Source organism: Phoca vitulina, unplaced genomic scaffold (genome assembly GCF_004348235.1).
Source record: "Phoca vitulina isolate PV1807 unplaced genomic scaffold, GSC_HSeal_1.0 scaffold41, whole genome shotgun sequence".
Lineage (NCBI taxonomy): Eukaryota > Metazoa > Chordata > Mammalia > Carnivora > Phocidae > Phoca > Phoca vitulina.
In genome coordinates this window covers 2,788,641-2,811,645 of record NW_022589744.1, presented here as the reverse complement: position 1 = coordinate 2,811,645, position 23,005 = coordinate 2,788,641, and the positions used below count along the sequence as shown (strand labels likewise).

Below are 23,005 nucleotides of genomic sequence, written 5' to 3'. Positions count from 1 at the left end.
TCAAATGCAAAAATAGTAAACAGAATTAACCAGTTACTATTCAACATCGTTTGTTAGCATTTGGCAAAAACAAGTGGCCAAGTGGGGAAGGGACAGAAAAAAAAGAGGTTGCTGGAACTGCAGATCTCATTCAATGCCTTTATTTTTTAAATTTTTAAAAGATTTTAAAAGATTTACTTATTTTAGAGAGAGAGCATGCACCCAAGTGTGGGGAGGGGAGGGGTAGAGGGAGAGGGAGAGAGAATCTCCAGCAGACTCCTTCACTGCTGAGTGAAGTGCCTGATGCTGGGCTTGATCCCATGACTCTGAAACCACGACCCTGAGCCGAAATCAAGAGTCAGACGCCCAACCAACTGAGCCACCCGAGGTGCCCCCAGTGCCTTCATTTTAAAAGTAACCAGCTCTGCAGTAAAAGCAAAAAAGACAACTCACAGTAAAGCACCAACTATTAATCTTTAGTCTCTGTAGCTTCCGAGGATCCCGTTGGCTGTGCTTTTTTTTTTTCACGCACACCCTCCCAAGTTCCACTTTTTCATGTTGTGCTACAATGTATAGACCTTTCGTATTTCTGCTTTGCCCCTGTGTTTGTAATTCTTAATGGTCACAGCTGCCTGAGCTAAACCTGAAGCCAGACAGGTGGGACAGTCTAGTTTGGGTGGTTAGAGAGGCCGGGCACAGGCTGTTTGATCCTTGAGAACGTGGCCAGGCGGGGTCAACTCTGGTCCGCACGGATAAAAAAGATGTGCTCTTGCCTGCTGCAGATGCTGATAATAATAATTTACATATGCCAAATGTTGTTTCTTCATTTTCCCGGCAGCCTTTCTGAGGTGGGCACTGTTATCTCTTTTTGATTTGTAGAATGAGGAGAAAGAGGCCTTTGGTGATAATTTGTCCAGAGTCCCACGCTGGTCAGCGGTGCGGCTGGGATCTGAAGCTGGGTCAGTTTAACGCCTGCATTTGAATTCTTAACCAGGTTTCTCTGACTTCAGAAAACTTACCACCTTCCACCTTCATCCTCACAACAAACACATCTGTTGTCTGCATTAAAGTCGCAGAGGCTTAATATTAAAATAAGATGGAACAAATGCTGCAGGCGAGCAGGAGCCCCGGAACCTCCTGTCAGCATCAGAGCTTTGTTAGTCCTCCTTGGGGCAGAGCGGGGTGAACAGCCAGCCCACAGTCAGGCTTTTCTTTCGTTCCATCCTGTAGTCGGCCTTGAAGTTTCTTGAACTTGCCTAGGCACAGCAATGACAGCACGAGGTCACCTGAATCGTTTATACAGTACTTTGCGGGGTAATCTTGGCTATTAGTAGCTTTTTGCCCTGACCTTAGAACCTAATCCCCACTGATGAGTGGCCATCAAGTTACTAATTAGAAGTTATCTGTGTGCCCTGTTCTATCCTCCGGACAAATTAAAAATGTTCCCATGTTCTCCCCGATGCCTTTTGTCATGGCGATGCTTGAAAGTCATCAAAGCGGTTCTGCCGCTGCCGGAGGGGCCCCAAGAAGAAGTGTTTCCTCTGACTGCCGCCTGGCCTTTATGTGTCTGGGGGCAGGCAGGTCCGATTCCTCTATTTTTCCAGGGTCTTGCTTCTATTGAATGAGAAAATTTTACACATGAGTTAAAACAGACTCATGTCCTTGGGCTGGATTGGAAATTGGAGTTCAGACTGTAGAAGTCTGGTTGGGGCTGATGGGTGAGAATTGTCTGGGTTTACACCCTGGGCCTTTGGCTTCCTGTTGTCTAGAATTGTCTTTTTCTGGAGTATGGACAGGGGGCCGTAGTTCTAGGGTCCTGGCATTATCTGGATTCAGAATGTGGTTTTGTTTTATGCTCTGTGTGGTTGGAAAGGTACATCTGTACCACAGTGACATTGTGGATTGCATAAGATTTATGGGCCCAGGAACCTATTTCCCATGTATTTTCCTTCAGGTTAAATGGATTTTGAATTTCAAACAATTGACTTACTGATGAACTTTTGAGACTCAGTCTAATCTTGCGTGAGAACTCACTTTCTATGATTACTTGTGTGGCATAAACGTTGTAGGAGGTCAGCTGAGAGGCCAGAATTGTCTAGGAGGAAGGCCTGGGGTTCAGTTCAAGCATCACTAGCTTCATGGAGGATATTACTCTTGACGAGGCAGAGGCAAGAGGGGAAGGCATTTCCAATAGAGGTAGCTGCATGAATGGAGGTGGGAAGGAAGATGGTTTTCACATGAACCAGTGGCTCATCAGACCCAACCAGAATGTTGGGAACACGTTGGAGAGTAACTGAAAATAAGGTTGAGTAGATAAAGGGGCCCGGGTTATGTTGGACCCTAAAAGCCAAAGAGATTAGATGAGACAAAAGATAGGTTTTTGAGCCAGAAGAGGGACATGATGAGAGTAGTGTTTAAAGAAGGCTAGCCTGGCTGCAGAATGCCACGTGGGCTGGAGGCTGGGGACGAGGGATGAAACCAGAAAGAAATGTTGAGGTATGAGGTGATGAAAGAAGAACTCAGTCAACAGGACTTGGGGAACAAAAGAGTTTTGGAGGATAAAGAAGAGGAGAACATCAGAGATGACCCGTGGGGGTTGGAGCCTTGGTGGTTGGAAGATCAGTGGTCCCTTGATGGATGAGAGGGAGTTAGTGTGGGGTCGGGTTGGGTGGACAGGAATGAGGGGACAGTTGGGTCCATTTGGTTTAGAATTAGGCCTCTTTAGACCTGGATAGGATCTGTGTCTGGGTGTAGATTAGAGAGGAACAGCTAGAATTTCTAGCCAAGGGATGGATTTGTGTATATAGTTGGGTATTGGAGACAAGATGGCAACTCATACCACCTTCCCAGTGACTTAGGGGCAAGGCCATCTGCTTAGTGGGAGAAAAGAGGGAGACACAATTGGAGGTCTGGATGAGAGACAAGGCCTGGAATCACACCAGTGGGGGATCTGGCCAGAAAATCAATGAGCTATTTCAGGAATTTCCTGGAAACAGCAGTATCCTAGGTCAGGTGTGCATGCTGTAGTCACCTCCTGACTGGGGTCTGGAGCAACCCCTACCCAGCCCTCTCCCCCCCACACCCTCCCTAGCTGGGACGGAGACACCTGGTAATGGGAGTGACTTGCAGGCTGGGGGTGGGGGTGTCTCACAGGCAGTAAATAGCAGTGTTAATGATTCAGAGAGGGTGGTACAGATGGTGGTTTCATCTGAAGAACTAGGCCAGCCCCTCTCTTACCTTGCTCTCTTGCCCCATTAAAAAAAAAAAAAAAAAAAAAAAAGCCAGGCAGAGGAAGAAGGGGATCATCTTTTGTGAGAGGGTATGGGATTGTGTCCCTGTAAGGATAGGTGGGAACCTGGAGGAGGTATAGTTTGAATCCACAAGAGGGTGAAGCTTTTTGTTGCCACAGCACACGCAAGTGCTGATTATCTGCATCTCATTCTTAGTAGACTCGGCAGACTCTCCACCTATGACCAGAAGAAGTGAGGGATGTTTCCACAGCTGGGCTAAGTAAGACAAGGTCTAGAAGTATTCGTTAATGTGAGATGAACGGTTTCAGTATTATTAGAAAAATATTTTGGCTTCATTGCCTTGGCACATTAATCATTTTAAGTGTATTCTGGTTCCCTTTGCTTGACTTGAGCAATTGCCAAGAATTTCTCTGGGCAAAATGAAAATGTAGGAACTCTAAGTAGGTTCTGTTCCATGAACATTGAATCATAGAACCATAGACATATAGAATTTAGAGCTTTCTGGAAAACTTCTTGAAGACGAGGAGGGTCCCCTCAGTTTACAGTGAAAGGACCCAGCGTCAGGGAAGTGAAGTGGGTGAGCTCCATCACTGTCACTTGAGGGTCTTGGTCCCCCTCGGAGCTCCTGGCCCTGCTGCCTCATGGCTTCACTCGGTATGAATTTTCAGTGGCTGATTCTACTACCAACTGAACAATTATCAAAATCTCACACTTGGGTAGAACTGTTGGGCTCCGTCATATCACTGGGCTGCCATCAGCTCAAGTCCTTCCCTGTCACATCCACAATGGTGGTTGAGTAGGTTGGGGGAAGGTTCCCTGACCGGGGCGGGGGGGGTGGGGTGGCTATAGACAAATAGTCCTCTTCAGAGGGAACCACAGTGTGGCCAGTTGGCCATCCGGGACCGTGCCTCTACCAGGAACACAGTACCTCTTGATTTTGCAGGTCTTGAACATGGCCTTGGGTTTCTTGCCTCCTTTTTTCTCATGGTCTGTCCTTCACTTGGAATGTACTCTCAACCCTGAGTGAGAGAGCACACAAGTGGGAGGGACAGAGGGAGAGGATGAAGCTGACTCCCTGCTGAGCAGGGAGCCCGATGCGGGGCTCAATCCCAGGACCCTGGGATCATGACCTGAGCCGAAGGCAGGCGCTTAACTGACTGAGCCACTCAGGCGCCCAGGGAAACAGTTTTGGAAGGTTTTTACAATGAGCTTGAAACTGTGTTTAAAAAAAAAAAAAAAAAGAATGCAAATGTATAGATGCTATGTAACCCTATAATTTCATTTCTTTCTTTCTTTTTTTTTTTAAAGATTTTATTTATTTATTTGACAGAGAGAGACATAGCGAGAGAGGGAACACAAGCAGGGGGAGTAGGAGAGGGAGAAGCAGGCTTCCCCGCGGTGCAGGGAGCCCGATGTGGGGCTCGATCCCAGGGCCCTGGGATCACGACCTGAGCCGAAGGCAGACGCTTAACGACTGAGCCACCCAGGCGCCCCTATAATTTCATTTCTAAAACCTCATTTACTGAGGAAATAATCAGAGGCAGTCAAAGGTTATGTACAGAATTGTAACACATTGTAGCAGTGTTTGTAATAGCAACAAATTCCAAGTAATATCCTGTGTTGAAAGGGTTATGATATGGGATATTCATTTTATGTAGCTATTTAAAATCATGTGTAAAAGAATCTCTGTTGACTTGAGGAAATACTTAAAAGCACAGTTAACATCTAGGGAATGCTTGCTTTGTACCAAAGAGCATGCTCAGTGTTTTACATAAATTGTTTTATTTAATCTGAAGTCTTTTGCCATTCCCATTTTACAGATGGAGAAACAGAGGCTTGGTTAGTGTAAATAATTTGCCCGAGGGTCAGACTCCTCCCAGGTTGGTGGAACTGAAGCCAAAGGCCTCCCTGATACCCATATGCTAGATCACTTCACTGTGTAATCTTGTGTATAAAAACAGATTGCATGCATACATATGGTGTGACTCATTTTGTAAAAATGAATCTTTCTGTGCCTTAGTTTACTCATGGGTAACTTATGGGGGATGGGCAAGTACAATTTTATATTCCAAAGATCGTGATTTTATTTTAAAGATGGACACGCATTTACATGTAATTTTTTTCCAGATTATGAAAATATTTGGAAATACCTAAAACGAGAAAATAAAAATTACTGATAAGCAAAAGTGACATTAGTGCTGCCGGTCCCCCTCTGTTTTTGCCTGATGTATGTGTGGAATGAACATCTTTTTTTTTTTAAGATTTAATTAATTTATTTATTGGAGAGCACACACGGGCGCGTTGCAGGCTCGATCGCACAACCTTGAGATCATGACCTGAGCTGAAATCAAGAGTCAGATGCTTAACCGGCTGAGCCATCCAGGCGACCCTGGAATGAACATTATTGAGGAACCTACTGCAAAATTGGTTTCTGAAAAGTTCTTAACCAGTTATGTTCCAACCATTAGTGCAGTAGTGGGTTTGTCTCAATGTGCTGTTGACAGCATCCCGCATTATATTTTAATGATGGAATGATGGCATTTGATGACCAAAATTGTTTCACTGATTTGTTTCCCAGCTGATGTTTTTAGTGAGTTGAGCTTCTTTTGTTTGTTTGTGTACTGGCCATTCGAGCTTTTGGGTGAATTGCCTGTTTATGTATCTGTTGATGGATGTATTGGGAATTACCTGTTGATGATACCTTCTAAACTTGATCATTTAAGACCTTAAGAAAGACTATCAGAAAGTCCTTATAAGGGGAAGTTTCACTGTCAGGTGGAATGCATTTTTATTACAGGGATGAATTAGTGGTGTATAGTTAAAACCTGATTTCTTAACTACTTGGGATTGATTTGGCTTTAAAATTTAAGGAATGAGGGGCACTTGGGTAGCTCATTTGGTTAAGCATCTGCCTTTGGCTTAGGTTATGATCCTGGGGTCCTGAGATGAAGCCCCTCAGCGGGCTCCCTGCTCAGTGGGGAGTCTGCTTCTCCCTCTGCCTCTACCCCTCCCCCTGCTCCTGCTCTCTCTTGCTCTCACATGCTCTCTCTCAAATAAATAAAATCTTTAAAAAATAATAATAAAATAATAAAAATAAAATTTAAAGAATGATTGGTGAAAGGTACACGGCATTTCTTTGTATTACTTTTGCAACTTACTGCAAGCCTCTAATATTTCATAATAAAGTTTTAAAAAGTTCAAGTTATGGTAAAACTCAGGCTCCTTCCTGTTAGTACTTGTAGCTGGCCATGATCATTCTGACAGGTAGAGCCAGAGGGAGGTGGGAGGGAGCAACGTTTGACAACAGATCCAAAGCCAAACAAGGGCAAGGAGCACTGCCTTTTTTGTTTTTTCAACTTGGAAATTATTTCAAAATTTAAAATGGTTGCAAAAATAAAAACTGAAAAAGGAGCACTATGTACTCTTTCCCAGATTTGCTTGTTGTTAACATTTGACCCCATGAACATCAGCTGTTGAAACATGTTTATGTGGTGACCATAGCCACCAACAACTCTTGTCTCACCCTCCTTCCAGATTTCCAGCACCAGTCTCCTGGGTTCCAGGCATTCACTCACCTGAGCAAAAACATCTACACCCAGTTTTCAAATTTCTGAAGAACCTACAGGGGTTCTGTTTCCTAAGATTTAAATATAAATCCAAACGCTTAGCCTTTTAAGGCTTTGAACAGTTGATTCCCTGCCCCTCAACTCAGATATTAACCTTCCTCCCCTGCCCCCCAGCGCAGCCCCTCAGCTGTAGCTAACCCAGCTGTTTAGCCACCCTCTTGTTCTGACTTGTTCCCACCTCAGGTGCCTTGCCGTGCGCTGATGTTTCATATCTGCAATATTCTTTTCATGTCCGTAGGCCTTGTGCGGTTGTGCTGGAGGTGTGACTGGTTTTGAAGGGGTTACTATGAACTGAACTTGGATTTTATTATTGGGACCAGCTAGCAGTCTATAAAGCAAAATTCTAACTGTGTAGATGCATTTGAACACCTTTTTCCTCCACGGATACGGCCCTCTTCCCAGGTGGGCCTTCTTTGTGGCAGGAAGAAGGTCCATGCATTGGCCGAAGAGGGTGGACGTGGGTTGGAAGAGACTTTTTGGGGTGTGGGTCTTGGAACCTAATAACTAATGGGAAAGGCATTCTGAGTTTCTGATAGTCGAGGTGCCTTGGGAGCCGTTGTCGGTGCTGGAAGTACTTTCCTCTTTCTTTTCTTTTTTTAAATGAAACTAAGGCCAGAGCTAGTTCATTATCTGTAATGTCAATATTGATTTTTGTTGGCGAGGCGGAGTATTAACAGATTAGAATGGCTGCTGGCAATTCTCAGCCGCTTCATTGAATTTAAATGAATCAAGAGGGGCGCCTGGGTGGCTCAGTTGGTTAAACCACTGCCTTCAGCTCAGGTCATGATTCCAGAGTCCTGGGATCGAGCCCCGCATCGGGGTCCCTGCTCATGCAGGAAGCCTGCTTCTTCTCCCTCTGCCTGCCGCTCCCCCTGCTTGTGCTCTTTCTCTCTTTCTCTCTCTCTTGCTATCTCTCTCTCTCTGTGTCAGATAAATAAATAAAATCTTAAAAAAAAAAAATGAATCAAGAGACAGCTACTCGAAGGCACTTGAAATTTTTAGGCTCAGTCAGACCTTCCTATTATGGCCGGTTTGACCAGATTCAGCTGTTTCCTCTGCAGTCTTAAGGCCTCTTCCCTATTTTTTATAAAACCAAATCCTATTAAAAAATGCACAGATAAGAGGTATTAAACCATTCTCTGCCACACAGTGCAGCTTGCCTCTTTTCCCCTGCTAAGAGAAGTTTTTGAATTAAAACTATTGACTGACACAACCCATGGTAGCAGGTGGTACTCACACATCATACGTCCAAGTGCAAGTTTGTTCAGAGGCAGCAAATATCCAACAGGCGGAATTTTACAAAGACAAAGCATTTTAATAATGATCTTGAAGGATTAGTGATGCTTCTGAGAAATGAGGCATATTCCAGACAGGCTTGCCTCCTAAGATCTGCTATATTACTGTGTGCTCTTTATCTGGAGACTAGTTCAGTTTTCAGTCAAAATTGTTCTCTTCCCTCCTTGCTTCCGTCCTCTTCTTTTTCCCTCCTCCGGTGCTTCCTCTAATCTAGTATGTGATTTAGAAATTAATAGTAATGATGGTAATAATAATGGCCACATCACTGTTGTTTTTTTTAAAGATTTATTTATTATTTTAGAAAGAGTGTGTGTGTGTGTGTGTGTGTGTGTGTGTGTGAGCAGGGGGAGAGGCACAGGAAGAGGGAGAAAGAGAGAGAATCCCAAGCAGACTCCCCGCCGAGCATGGAGCCCAATGGGGCTCAATCTCAGGACCCTGAGATCATGACCTGAGCTGAAATACAGAGTTGGACGCTCAACTGACTGAGCCACCCAGGCTCCCCTCACTATTTGTTTTAATGTGGGAGGACCAAGTGGATGAATTGCTGATAAGTGAGTGACCTGGAAGGAACTCTTTTCTCTTTTTTATGGCTCTGTAGGACACCAGGATTGAATTGTTTCAAAGACAGCTGGAGGTAGAAGGACAATTTTTATTAGAAAATTAGTTCCCCCCCCGAAAAAAAAATCACCAGAATTCAGGGAGGTTATTATATGAGTTAATAAATGCCAACATTGAGTCTTGAAATAGCTTTTCATTTTTCATTATGTAGTCTGATTTATTGTTGATTGGTTTTTCATGGCTAATTAATGATGATAACCTTTTTGAGTGACTAGAAATAAAATAAATTTTATGGATGTTTCATATTCTAACCTTGACTGTACTAAGTTTGAGAGCCTTATGGACTTCATGATAGGGAGGGCAGTTGGCTCCTGGCTTCCTGTTTAAGGTCTTTGTTTTTTATGAGTTCAGGTTAGATGGGAGCTGAGGCATTGATTTATTCCTTGTTTTTAGACTGGATAGAATAAAATCCAGCATAAATGCTAGGGAGAGAAGCCCTTCTTTGAGGCTTTCTCAGTCTTATTTATTTATTTTATTTATTTAGAGAGCGAGCACAAGCCTGTGCCTGAGGAGGGGGAGGGGCAGAGAGAGAGAGAGAATCTTCAACAGGCTCCACACTCATTGCGGAGCCTGATTTGGGGCTCAGTCTCACAACCCTGAGATCATGACCTGAGCTAAAATCAAGAGTCACACACTTAATGGACTGAGCCACCCAGGCGCCCTTTATTTATTTATAGAGAGAGGAGGCTTTCTCAGTCTTAATGAGAGCAATGGCCATCTCTACAAGGCATAGGAACTTTAATGGAGAATTGCAGTCAGGATCTTAGGAAAGACCCATCAGCAGAACAGTTTGAAATGTCCTTTTTCCCTGAAACCTACCTGACCAAGGCTAAGGTTCGGGGAGCACTGGGCTCTAAATAGCTTTTTTTTTTTTGACCTCCAAGAAGTATGAGAGCATAAATACAATTACATTTGTTACCTTAGAATGTAACCACATGGCAAAGGCTGAAGCACAATGAGAGCTTTTTGAGTAGAATTGTTTTCATTGGCATGATAAGTAGCTCAAAGTATTTTATTATTTCATTGTTAAGTTTTGAATGAATATTTTTTAAAATATTTTTTAGTTTGAATTTATGGTAAAATATGCATAGCATAATATTTACCACCTTCACTGTTTTTGGGTGTACAATCCAGAAGTGTTAATTAAGTATATCCACATTGTTATGCAACCAATCCCCAGAACTTTTTCATCATATAAAACTGAAAATGTGGACCCACTAAACAACTCCCCATTCCCCCCCTTTCCCAACCCTCAGTAACTGCCATTCTGTGTTCTTTTTATTTGAATTTGACTACTTGAGATACCTCAGGTAAGTGGAATCATTCGGTATTTGTCTTTTTATGACTGGCGTACTTGGCTTAGTGTAATGTCCTCAAAGTTCTCAAATCTAAGAGGGCCCGTTTGTCTCTTGTTCACTCGTTGCTGAGTAGATGTAGCCCTTTGGAGTTCCAGCTCATTGTGGAAGGGCCTTCAGTTAGTGCTCTACCTCGGCCAGCCCTGAACTTGGATTTCTGCTCAGGAGATCATTAAAATTAAAGTTCTGGTTTGCCAGAATCACTCAATGTCTTGAGGGCTAAAGTGGCTTCTCTAGAGCTCTTCTCTGGGTTCCTGTTTGCCTTAGCCTCAGCCTGGTTATTCCTTTCCCAGTTGTAAAGCTTGAGTGCTTTCCAGAAGATTTTTTTTTCTTTTTAATATCGAATTCAGTGTTAGTTATTTTCAGCAGAATGGTGGGCCTGATAATAGAACTCACCTTCCCAGACGCCTCTGCTACCCCCATCCGTTCTGGGGCTGGACGTGATTAATCTTTAACCCCATTTGGCTCGTGACCAAATCAGACTTTTGCTTAAACGCACACCTCTGGCAGGAAATCCTCCTCTGTGGCCACATGAGCTATAGGCCCTCCCCCCGCAGGACTCAGGAGCCAGTGTCAAAGCCCAGGGTCCTGTGATCTGCTGGTGGCTTTGGAAGAAGGAGACCTGTTGGGAAGGAAATTTCCTTCTCTGGCCTTTCAGTTCCTGAGGGCTTGATAAGGTGGTCTCCTTGTTTGGAGCCCCGTTATAATTGAGTTGGAGTAGAGGGCAGGAGCTAGTTACTTTTTTAGGATGCTAGATTGTCAGGAGGATGATGAGATGACTCTTAATTTCTCCACACAGCTGGTCACAGGCTGGTGGCTGAGAACTGAGCTTTTAGTCCCTGGGAGAGCTGTCCGTGAGGGAGCACAGGGGGTGGGTACCAGGTCCAGGACAAAGCAGTCATAAAGCACGTGGGTGACAATGCTGGAGGAGGCAGCCTGTGTGGTGAAAAAGGCATCAGGACATCAGTGTCAAAAGCCCATGTCTGACTGTCCCTCCCTTCCCCCTTCTCGGTCAGTGCCGTGGCCTTGGACAAACCATGTTATCTTCCTGGGGGAGGGTCAGTTTTGCTGGCCCCAGCAGCCAGCCACGGGAGGACAGAGAGGAGGGAGCTTGCAGTAGCCCGGGAGGAGGCAGTGACCCACTTGATGGGTTGTCTAGAACCCAAACCATTGACTCTGGTTCCACCACATTCAATTATCTAGCAATTTTGGTCCTAGAAGCAGCTTTTCTTCAATCTAATCCCCTCATTTTGCAGATGGGCAAACAGGGCCCTGAGATTTTCTTCTATTTAACAGTAGTAGTGCTGCTGTGGCCTCACAGGGCAGGTTTTATCAATGTTTTATCATATTTTATCAGGTAAAATAGATAAAACACAAACATAAAAATAAGCCTACAAAAAACCCCAATCTGGTGAAGTAGAGCAAGGCTTCGGTCAGTGCGGATGCGGGGGAGTTTATGCTGGATCTCTGCGGCTACTCCCTGAGCCCTGGAGAAAGACACTGGATGGTAAGCCAGACTGCCTGCCCTTAGCTGGCTCCCTGGCACCCAGCTCTCCGTGGGTCCAGCTTGGGCCCTACTGGCTGACGTAGGCCTTGAGACAGTCTGATCGGAGAGGAGCAGAGGCCCCTTCAACTGGCAAGTCAGGGGGCCCGACTGTGTGGAGGAGGATTGGGCAAGGAGGCCCCAGTGGTGGTCCTTCCTGGGCAGGTGCTTGCTCGTTGTACCGCAGGCTCCTGGATACACTACTGTTTTCTCTTTTCTCCCTTTGGCTGCTGCCTGGACGGGACTTTGCCTGCGGATTCCCAGGCCATCCCACCCTCAACGATAGACAGGCCTCTCCACTCTTGCCTTGCTCCCCAGAGGACTGACTCAACGCTGTTCAGCGCCCAAATCGTGCTCTGTCTTACCCCTGTGCCCGCAGTCATTTTAACTTGTAGCCACCGCTACCCGTGAAACAGCCTCAGAACAGCAGAGCCTTACAGGTCATCCTTTATGTTATTAAAACAATTTAAAGATTTTATTTATTTATTTGAGAGCGTGCACGCGAGAGAGAACTAGCAGGAGGAGCAGATGGAGAGGGAGAAAGAATCTCAAGCAGACTCTGCACTGAGTGGGGAGCCCGACACAGGGCTTGATCTCACGACCCTGAGATCACGACCTGAGCCGAAGCATGGGACGCTTAACTGACTGAGCCACCCAGGTGCCCTGTTATTAAAGCAATTTAAATGAAGTTTATTTTTCAGCCTACTGAGAATTATCAAGTATCAAACTTTTCTTTTTAAATTACCTCTATAATTTGCTTCTTAAATTACACTTATAAAACTAGGTGACAGTTAAATGAAAAACGTGTTGCACTTGGTATTTTTCTTCTTACTAAGCTTACAAACCTGTTGGTTTAAAGATAACCGGGAAGGATTGTCCTGGACCTGAGGCTGTGTGTCTTTTTAACTTGCCCTCAGCTCCTGGATTTAAATTGCTTTGTCTGCCCATAAAGATCATTCCCTTTTCCTGAATCTGTTGGGGATAGGAGAGCCTGAGGGTCACGGTGAGCATGGGCAAAACTCTGTTGGAAAGTTTCTATGAACATAACTTCTCTTAAGTATTGATGCTAAAAATGTGCAGTTACAGATGTGTCACCTTGTGACTGTGCCCTTGAGTGGTCGTTCTTGTCATCATTGGGGTATTTTCTGTTCTAGTGACGCAGGATCACTGCCACCCACGCCCCCACCAAAGGTTTACTTTTTCTCTTGTTGGTAGTATCAGGTGCCAGCGTTCTGCACATGAATATTTGACAGAAGACTCAAATATAGGAGTTCTTCAAACTAAAGAAACAAGCAAGCAACGTAACATTGATCACCTCTCGTAGATTACTTGTATAAGTGTATTATGTTGGGTTGTATACAATCATCTATAAACGTGTAGGATTTTAGATTTGGAAAGAACTCGTGATCCTCCATTTTACAGATGAAGATTCTGAGAACCAGAGAAGTTTTGGCTTGTTCAAGGTCCCACAGAGTCAGCTGGAAAAAGAGCAAGTGCCAGGGGCTCTATTTGCCTGCCAGCATGTATATACCAGCAGCGCCCAAGGCTGCGCTTGCACTCCCCAGGATGCCGCTCCTGTACTTCTGGTCTCCCCCTGCTCCCCAGCACGCACCCACCCTCCTGGAGGTAAAGGCCCATTTGGCAGGACACATCATGCCCATGTTCATCTTACACCTTTTCGCTTCTTTCCCATCATGCCCCTTCTGCCACAACCTGCCCATCCATTTATTATTTAATTTAATTTAATTTTTTTTTTATTTGAAGTAGGCTCCATGCCTAGAGCCTGGGACCTGAACTCATGACCCTGAGATTAAGAGTCACATGCTCTATTGACCAAGCCAGCCAGGCGCCCCTTCCCCATCGGTTTAAGAGGCTGAGCAGGTATCCTCCTTCCCACACTGGTCTTAGCTTCCTCAGAACACCTGAAGTTCATTCCTCAAGTGTGTTTTAGCTCCTTTGATAGGGTTTCTTTCCAGATTATGGTGTTAATTTCCATTTTGTAGGGTCTGTCATGGTGTGTGGTATCCAGTAAATAGGCCTTTAGTGAATAGGGAGAGAGGTAATGTACTAGATACTGCAGGGTCGGCTTGGTGTCTTCTGTTTTGCTGCCCAGCTTTTCAGGTGTCTGTCTTCTCCCCAGCTGGCTGCTGAGTTCCAGAAGGGCAGAAAGCATAGCTTCCACGTCTCTCACCATAGCCCTTAACGGAGTTCTTGGTTGGTGATGGGTTACAGCATTGAGACTTAATTTTCCTGCCCTCTGAATCTTGGGTTCAGTTTAAAATGTTTCCTTTATCCTGAAGTCCCAGAATATGACCATGTCTTCATGGCTACCTAAGTACTCTGCCATTTGGGGAATAAAGGAGCCAACAGGGTGATAGCAATTCATCTAGAGATTTCCCTTTCCGCCCTTGGAGACTTTGCTGCTCCTTCGCCGTGGCAAGATAGTATGAGTCCTGGTGGGAGAAGCAAGCCGAATATTTGTTAGGATTGCTGGGAAAATAGCACTGGAAGCAGTAATCATCCTGAGTTGGCTTTTTATAGCTGGCAAACAGTGGTGAAGTTTTTGTTCTAAGATTCTCAAAATCCCCAGGCTGCTGCATTCTATTCCGTTGGACTTCTGAGGTAATGCTGGTAACCTCTATTGTGCAGGTATTTCAAGTGTTGAAATATAGAATGGCTGGTAGAAACGAGCCAGTTAAGAGGGAGGAAACAATTACTCAGCTGTTGTGAAGTCAGACAGATCGTATGGCCTTTGTAATACCGGTTTGTAGCTTGCTCATAAAAGAGAATGCCTAACTGGGATTTATCTGGTGAAAATTAAACCATCAAACCCGCTCAGGTGAGAAACAGTGGCCATCTGCCAAGTAAAAGCATAATCACCATTTGGAAGGGAGCTTCATCTGTGCTCCAGTGTGCACTCGATAGCCTCTCCTGTGCGGAAACGGCTCTCTGACTTCCGGTTTCCTTGCTCTTTCCGCAGAGCCTGAGCCCTCGAGAAGCCGGCGATGACAAGTCTGAATGGTCGCCATGCCGAGAAAACCATTGACATGCCAAAACCATCAGCCCCCAGAGTGCACGTGCAGAGGTCCGTGTCCCGAGACACTATCGCCATTCACTTCTCGGCATCCGGGGAGGAGGAGGAGGAGGAAGAGGAGGAGTTCAGGGAGTACCTTGAGGAGGGGCTGGACGACCAAAGCATTGTAACAGCGCTCGAAGCCAAGGAAGACCTCTATCTCGAACCCCAGGGTGGCCATGACTCCTCTGGCCCTGCCGCCCAGCCCATCCTGGCAGATGGACTGTCCGTGTCCCCTGCCATTTTGCCTGTCTCCGAGAACACGGTAAAGCTGTTGGAGTCCCCTCCTCCGGCAGCGCGAGTATTAAGTACGGTGCCATTGGCTCTGTCCCCAGGGTCGTCTTCGTTAGGCCCCTTAGCTAGCTCTCCCAGTGTGTCATCCCTTTCTGAGCAGAAAACCGGTTCTTCCTCCCCGCTGTCCTCTCCTTCCAAGTCTCCTGTCCTCTCCTCCAGTGCCTCATCTTCTACCCTGTCCAGCACCAAGCCCTTCATGAGCCTTGTGAAGTCCCTGTCGACCGAGGTTGAGCCAAAAGAACCCCCCCACGCCTCGAGGCACAGGCACTTGATGAAGACATTAGTCAAGTCTCTGTCCACAGACACCTCGCGGCAGGAGGCAGACGCCGCGTCCTGTAAACCACCCGACTCCAAGCTCAACTTACACCTGTTCAAGCAGTTCACACAGCCACGCAGCACAGGTGGGGACTCCAAAACTGCACCTTCCTCCCCACTGACTTCTCCCTCCGATACGCGCTCCTTTTTCAAAGTGCCCGAGATGGAGGCTAAAATCGAAGACACTAAGCGACGCCTTTCAGAAGTCATATATGAGCCTTTTCAGCTCCTTAGTAAAATTATGGGGGAAGAAAGTGGCAGCCACAGGCCCAAAGCCTTATCTTCAAGTGCTTCAGAGCTCTCCAATCTGTCCAGCCTGAACGGTCACTTGGAAAGCAATAACAACTACAGCATCAAGGAGGAGGAGTGTGATTCCGAGGGGGACGGCTGTGGGAGTGACCCCAGGGCCGCAGATGAGCCCTCAAGAGAGGTGGAGCCGAGAAGCTCCCAGGTGAGCGGTCTGAAGGACTTAGGCCTGAAGACGAGCTCTCTGGTTCTTGAGAAGTGTTCCTTGTCTGCCTTAGTGAGCAAAGAAGATGAAGAGTTCTGCGAACTGTACAGTGAGGACTTTGATTTGGAAGCAGAGGTAGAGAGTACAGTCGATAAGCTCCCGGATATCCCTCTCAAGCCCGAGGTGCTGGCGGATGATGGTCCAACTCTTGACAGTGAGGACGAGGCCCACTCGGCCATGCAGCACCCCGAATTACCAGTGAAGACCCTGGGCTTCTTTATAATGTGTGTCTATGGGTACCTCATCCTCCCCCTCCCCCATTATGTGAGCGGACTCTTTCTGGGAGTTGGTCTTGGATTCATGACTGCGGTTTGCATGATTTGGTTTTTTACACCACCAAGTGCTCATAAATACCACAGATTACATAAAAACCTACAACACTGGAACACAAGATCTCTGGATATCAAAGAACCGGAAATACTGAAGGTAAGTCTGCAGCCACTGGTGAGCGCACGCGCTGTCTCCCATACAGCCTGATTTGTAGATCCAACTTCATTTTTTTAGTTGATTGCCATGGGTTTTCACACAAGCAGTGTTTTTAAGCCTTTGAGATCTCTTCATTCTCCGGCCAAGCAAGAGACTTCTCTGGGAAACCTCATTCTAGTTCACGTTTTAGCAATTCACCAAGTTTTTCAAGGATCTCCATGGTGCTAGAGAGTAGCATTTACGTCCAGTTCGTATTTCAGTCTCTCTCTAAACTTTCCAGGGATTTGCTACTTGCTGAGGATTTGTTATAGCTGAGTCTGCTAGGATTGCGTATTCTTGACACCCTGGAGGAGGGTTCAGCGCTCCTGGAATGCCAGCGGAGGAAAGGAGGAAGAGAAGGCAGATTGGTGTCATGGTTGGCCTTGTTGGCACTCCTCCTTCCTTTGTGCATCGTAAGATGCGGGCTGGAGAAAGAGACCTCACTTCCCAGTGTGCAACAGTCTCGGGATTTGGGCCCCCCCTGAGGGTGCTGGGATGATCTGTTAGGGTGCTAGAAGAAAATATTAGAACTTCCATTCACATTTATTTTTGTATATTTAAAAAGCTGCTGTGTTTTGTGTATGTCTCAAAATATACGAGATATAAACTTAACAGCTGTAGCTTAGTTTGTAAGTCATAGGCACATATACACGTTTTATATATATACATATGATTTTTTAATTGTGGTAAGATGCAGATAACATACAATTGACCATCTTAACCATTTTAAAGTGTACAGTTCAGTGGCATGAAGTACATTCACATTGTTGTGCCCTCATCACTACCGTCTGTCCCTTGTACCCCAGAAGCTCCGTACCTGCTGAACAGTCACTCCTCGTTTCTTCCCTCCCTCCAGACCCCAGCAACCATAGTTCCACTCGGTCTTTTTGATTTTGAATACTCCGAGTGTCATATAAGTGGAATCAGACAGTATTTGTCTTTTTGTGACTGGCTTATTTTACTTAGCATAATCAGAATTAGTCAGAATTTCCTTTTCTTTTAAGGCCGAATAATAATTCCATTGTGTGTATATACTCCCATTTTCCTTATCCATTCATCCAGCAGTGGACACTTGGGTGGCTTCCACGTTTTAGTTATGCTGAATAATGCTGCTATGAACATGGGTGTATAGATATCTCTTTGAGATCTTGTTTTCAGTTCTTTTGGGTATATACCCCAAAGTGGGACTGTTGGATCCGATGGTAATTCTGTTTTTAATTTTTCGAGGAACTGCCGTACTGTTTTCCACAGTGGCTGTACCATTTCACCTTCCTGCTAACAGAGCACAAGAGTTCTAATTTCTCCATATCCTTGCCAACACTTGTTTTCTGGGTTTGTTGTTTTGGTTTGGTTTTAGGGTTTTTTTTGGTAGTTCAAAGCTGGTTTCATTTCTCTTTTAATAGGGTTTTTCTCCCCTCTGTTTAAATAAGAATGCTTAAAAAAGTGGCAGCATCTCTTTCTATTGCAAAAAAATAGAAACAAAAACAAAAAAGCAAAACAAGGGAAGAACGCTCTAAGGGTCCAAAATACTATTTGTTTTCTAGTTTCATAAACTTTATCTTATTAGAAAGAAATACATGGACAATGTTTTTTTGGTTTTGCTTATTTTTTTTTTAAAGATTTTATTTATTTATTTGACAGAGAGAGAGACATGGTGAGAGAGGGAACACAAGCAGGGGGAGTGGGAGAGGGAGAAGCAGGCTTCCTGCCTAGCAGAGAGCCCGATGCCTGGCTCAATCCCAGGACCCTGAGATCATGACCTGAGCTGAAGGCAGACGCTCAACGACTGAGCCACCCAGGCAGACAATTTTTAAAAAACACAGGAAACCCAAAGAAAAAAATTATTTTTTTTATCATACTAGTGGGAAGGGATTAACGATTTTGTTATATATCTTGGTTCTTTTTTTAAATTTCTGCGAGTGTATATACACCACACGTGTGCATGCTCACTCTTTTTGTTTTGACTTAATGAATCATGTATTTGATTTTTTTTTTCTTTCTTTCCCATGGCAGTATGTTAGTTATGGGACTTTCTTTTTTAAGAGAAGCTGGTGCTGAGTCTTGAGGATATGACACACTTAAGCTTAGTATTAATATATGAAGTGGAGTAAGAGTGACTCATTATGGTTGCTATGCTTTTTATAGGGTGGTGCTGTGACTGCCTGAGTTACATGCGCTGTAAGTCAGTTAGTATAACTTTAGCAAAGAAAAATGGTACTTCTATGTTACTCCGATGCCTAACAATCGTGACATTCAGTTTTTTTTTTAATTTTTTTTTAAAGATTTTATTTATTTGACAGAGAGCACAAGCAGGGGGAGCAGTAGAGGGAGAGGGAGAAGCAGGCTCCCCGCTGAGCAAGGAGCCCGATGCGGGACTCGATCCCAGGACTCTGGGATCATGACCTGAGCCGAAGGCAGCTGCTTAACCAGCTGAGCCACCCAGGCGCCCCGTGACATTCAGTTTAAACTGGTTCGAGCACTTGACTTGTTTAGGGTGGCTTCATTACTGTTCAGGAAAAGTTGTATCTTAGCCTGGAGTCTTCTGTTTAGTGTACTGGGCTGTTTTTAGAAACCTGGCTAAAGGGGCGCCTGGGTGGCTCAGTCGTTAAGCGCCTGCCTTCGGCTCAGGTCATGATCCCAGGTTCCTGGGATTGAGCCCCACGCTGGGCTCCCTGCTCAGCGGGAAGCCTGCTTCTCTCTCTCCCACTCCCCCTGCTTGTGTTCCCTCTCTTGCTGTGTCTCTCTCTGTCAAATAAAATCTTAAAAAAAAAAAAAAGAAACCTGGCTAAATACTTTCTTTATTTTATAAAAGGAACACTACTACAGATTAGAAGGGTAGGTTGTATATTGTAAGCCAAAAATTTCAAATGCAAATGTTCTTTGGGCTTAATTAATTTTACTGAGTTGGAGATCATACTCTGGAGAACCGTTTAAAAAATATGACACTTTAAACATTTAGCAGTGTTGACATTAAATTTAGGACTCAAATGTTGTGATAAGAAAAGGAAAGCATAATGGAGTCTATCTTTAAGCATCTATTTTGTGTTACATTTTCTCATTGGACATTGGCTTTACTTTCTGTAAGAGTAGGATAACACTAGCTATTGTAACAAATTACAAGTTTGTTTCTTGCCTGTGGAACAGTCCTGTTTGGGTATTCCTGGTGGGTGGGTGGCCATGCCCACGTGTTGATGCAGGGGCCCAAGTTCCTTCTGTCTTGTGGCTCAGCAAACTTTCTTAAAAGGCCAGATAGTAAATATTTTATGCTTGTGGGTCATATAGTTTCTGTTGCAATCACTGAACTCTTTATTGTAGCAGGAAAGCAGCCACAGACAATGTGTAAATAAATGGGTGTGGCCCATTTATAGAAACAGGCCTCAGGCTCAATTTCTTGACCCCTGCCTAGGGTATTAGAGTTTTTTGCATCCAGCTGGCAGAAGGAGAGTGAGAAAGCAAAAGAAGGCCTGCCTTCTGATAATGCCTGGACCTGGAAGTGACACGCATTACTTCTACTCACATTCCATTGTGAGCTAGTCACATGGGTCCTCCAAAATGTCAGGTGTCCTAGGGAATCTGGGACTTGGCTGGGCAACTTCTTCCCAGCAACAGCTATACACTGTAGAAAGGGGTGCCCAAAGTCTGAGGCACAGCTCGCCTTCTCTGCCTCACTTTCATAGTACTTATAAGAGCCCTAGTTATATGTATATTTATCGCCTATCTCCTCCAGTCCACCATAGGCTTCATGAATGCACAGGCCATGTCCATCGTGTTCATCGTTGTGTCCTCAGCACGTGGCACATAATGGGCACATGATAAGTACTTATTGGATGAATAGGTGGGTAGATGGATGGATGATGAATGAGTGAATGAATGAATGAGGCTTTATCGGGAAATGTAGGTGGTGAGGCAGTATTGACCCTGTCATCTCCTAATGAAGTTGCTTTTTAAAAGAAATCCCTGATACTTAAGGAAAAAATTTAGTTGGGTTGAGAGGGGTGGTCTTTTGAGAAGACAAAAAGTAATTACCAAAAAGTACAGATTATGGAGAGGTTTTTCTTTTCCCACTGCAGTGGAAAAGCCAAGATGGTCCATCTTTGACAGGATTCGGAACTTGATTACTACTTAGAAATCTCTGGCAGCAAGTCTGCTCTTCTCTTACCTGCACTCCTACAGCGCTGGCCTCCTGAATTCAAAGGGAGAAAAGACTGCTGGCATCTGCCAAGTAGAGCATTAGAGAAATGGGGATAGTGGCAAGTTCTAGATTTCTGCTCTCTAGATTTATGGCTTTAAGAGTGATGCAGGAGATGGGCCTTGGTTTCTTTATAAAACAGATCTGTGAACCTGTTCCTAGGGTCGGAAAAGCCCCTTTTTGAAAATAGGCTTGATTTAGGGAATTAGCTGTTTTGAATTATTTTCTGTGGAGGATGTAATGGTGCAGTTCTTGAGGGCAGGCATGGAAACTTTAAAAAAAAAATTCACAGACATGGGTTATAAAACCTGCCTGTGATAAAGATCTCTAGTATAGAGGCCCAGCATTGACAGTGATCCTACGTACCTCGTGCCCTCAGTAGACTCTCTGGGAGCCCCATGAACCAGACAGGCAGGAGGGTTAGTACTCCAGGACTATTTTAGGAGACTGTGTGTCTTTAAACTTCGGAGCCATGTAAGTTCTCAGTGATGGGTCCAGGACTGAGAGTCTGAGTCCTAAATTGGCTCCATAAACAATTCAGAAAGCATTGCAGTTTTTCTTCAGTGAGACTTCACATGAAGATGAAAGGGAGGAGAAAAGTAAAGCTCTTTTGTACTTTATCCAGGTGATTTTACTGTTCCATCCACACTGTGGACATTTGTATTTAAAAATGACCCCGTTACAGGGGCACCTGGGTGGCTCAGTAGGTTAAGTGCCTGCCTTTGGCTCAGGTCATGATCCCGGGGTCCTGGGATCAAGCCTCGGGTCGGGCTTCCTGCTCAGCGGGGCGTCTGCTTCTCCCTCTCCTTCTGACCTCCCTGCCCGTGCTCTCGCTCACTTTCTCTGTCTCTCTCAAATGAATAAACAAAGTATTTAAAAAACAAAATGACACTTCTGCAGGGGTGAGTATATGGGTTGGAGAGTCACAAAGACTGTTAGCAGCCAAGTACTAGCTGTTCTCAAAAACTGATATGTGGCTGATTAGGCCTCATGACCCTCCACCATCTCTCACTCGACCCTGCCAGTCAGCAGCTCTCTCGTCTGGGACGGAAGCAGTCAAAACCTCTGGAAGGCCAAAGAGTTGTCACCAAGTCCACAGAACAGCTCTTAGAACCTCCTCCAAAGCCTGCTCGTTCTTAATGTTTGGGAATTCATACATTATGATTTCATACATTCATGCTGCTGATGAGAAGCAGCAAATAGGAGAAGGGTGGCTACACAGACACCAAGTGACAAGTCGAACTCGTGAGAGCCCGGGGAGAGATCAAAATGCTAGGAGACACTAATTTGACTGAAAGCTTGGCAGTCTGGGTATGTTAGCCCAAGGCAGAGCGTCATGTGTGCTGCAGAGTCCCAAGGCTTCATTTTGAGCAACAACCCCTGTGTGGTAACCTGGGGGTTTTATTTTGGGTGACTAGCTAGATACCCTAGCTGGGGACCCTGGGAAAGAGTGGGTTTGGGCATCAGGAGAATTGCATTTGGGATGTTTGTTTTTGCTGAGCATTCTTAACAAGTTGGATGCTTCTTCTCTAAGAATGTACTTGTCACAGGAAGCCTGGGTGGCTCAGTCGGTTAAGCGTCTGCCTTCGGCTCAGGTCATGATCCCGGGGTCCTGGGATTGAGCCCCGCATCGGGCTCCCTGCTCCACGGGAAGCTTGCCTCCCCCTCTGCCTGCCACTCCCCCTGCTTGTGCACTCGCTCTCTCTGACAAATAAATAAATAAAATCTTAAAAAAGAATGTACTTGTCACTTGACTAGGAGTGTACTTAATTCAGTGCCATTCCTGTACACTGATGTTTCCACATGTCTGTAATGATAAGCTTCCTGAAGATTTCATAAGGTTCTTAGATGTATGTTTGAGTGTATGACTCACGCAGTTTTAAATTATATTCATGGGTAAATTCTTTATCTCAGACTTACAAACCACCCCGTAGAACACAACAGTAGAATGTTGGTTTCCGGAGTGATGATCTCTCTTTTTTTTTTTTTTAATTTTTTCTAAAATTATTTTAATGCAAACGTAAAAAAAGTCTGTCTCTTTTTAAAAGATATGGCCCATGGGTACCTGGGTGGCTCAGTCGGTTAAGCATCTGCCTTTGGCTCAGGTCATGATCCCAGGACCCTGGGCTTGAGCCCCGCATCAGGCTCCTTTCTCGGTGGGGAGACTGCTTTTCCTTCTCCCTCTGCCATTCCCTCCCCTCCACCCCGCTTGTGCTCTCTGGCTCTCTGTATCTCTCCGTTAAATAAATAAATAAAATCTTAAAAAAAAAAAAGATATGGCCCAAGAAGGTCAACTAAAATTATGTTTCCACCACTGCAAGACTAATAGAAATGAATTTTAGAGAACCTTTTTTCCTTAGGTTATATCACATTTAGATTTTTAGTAAGAGGGATGGATTTTTTATTTATTTTTATTTTTTTAAAGATTTTTATTTATTTATTTGACGGACAGCGAGAGGCAACACAAGCAGGGGGAGTGGGAGAGGGTGA

The 23,005-nt window shown here is 44.9% G+C and overlaps 1 protein-coding gene across 4 annotated transcripts in view; it reads left to right on the top strand.

Annotated features, from left to right (window-relative positions):
* TEX2 (testis expressed 2) overlaps positions 1-23,005 on the top strand; it is a 98,797-nt gene that overhangs the window by 25,386 nt on the left and 50,406 nt on the right. For all 4 annotated transcript variants that reach the window (XM_032429368.1, XM_032429366.1, XM_032429367.1 and 1 more), the window contains exon 2: positions 14,649-16,287. In XM_032429368.1, coding sequence (XP_032285259.1) covers positions 14,674-16,287 — 1,614 coding nt within the window. In that variant the 5' untranslated portion in view covers positions 14,649-14,673. The remainder of the gene's footprint in view (positions 1-14,648; positions 16,288-23,005) is intronic.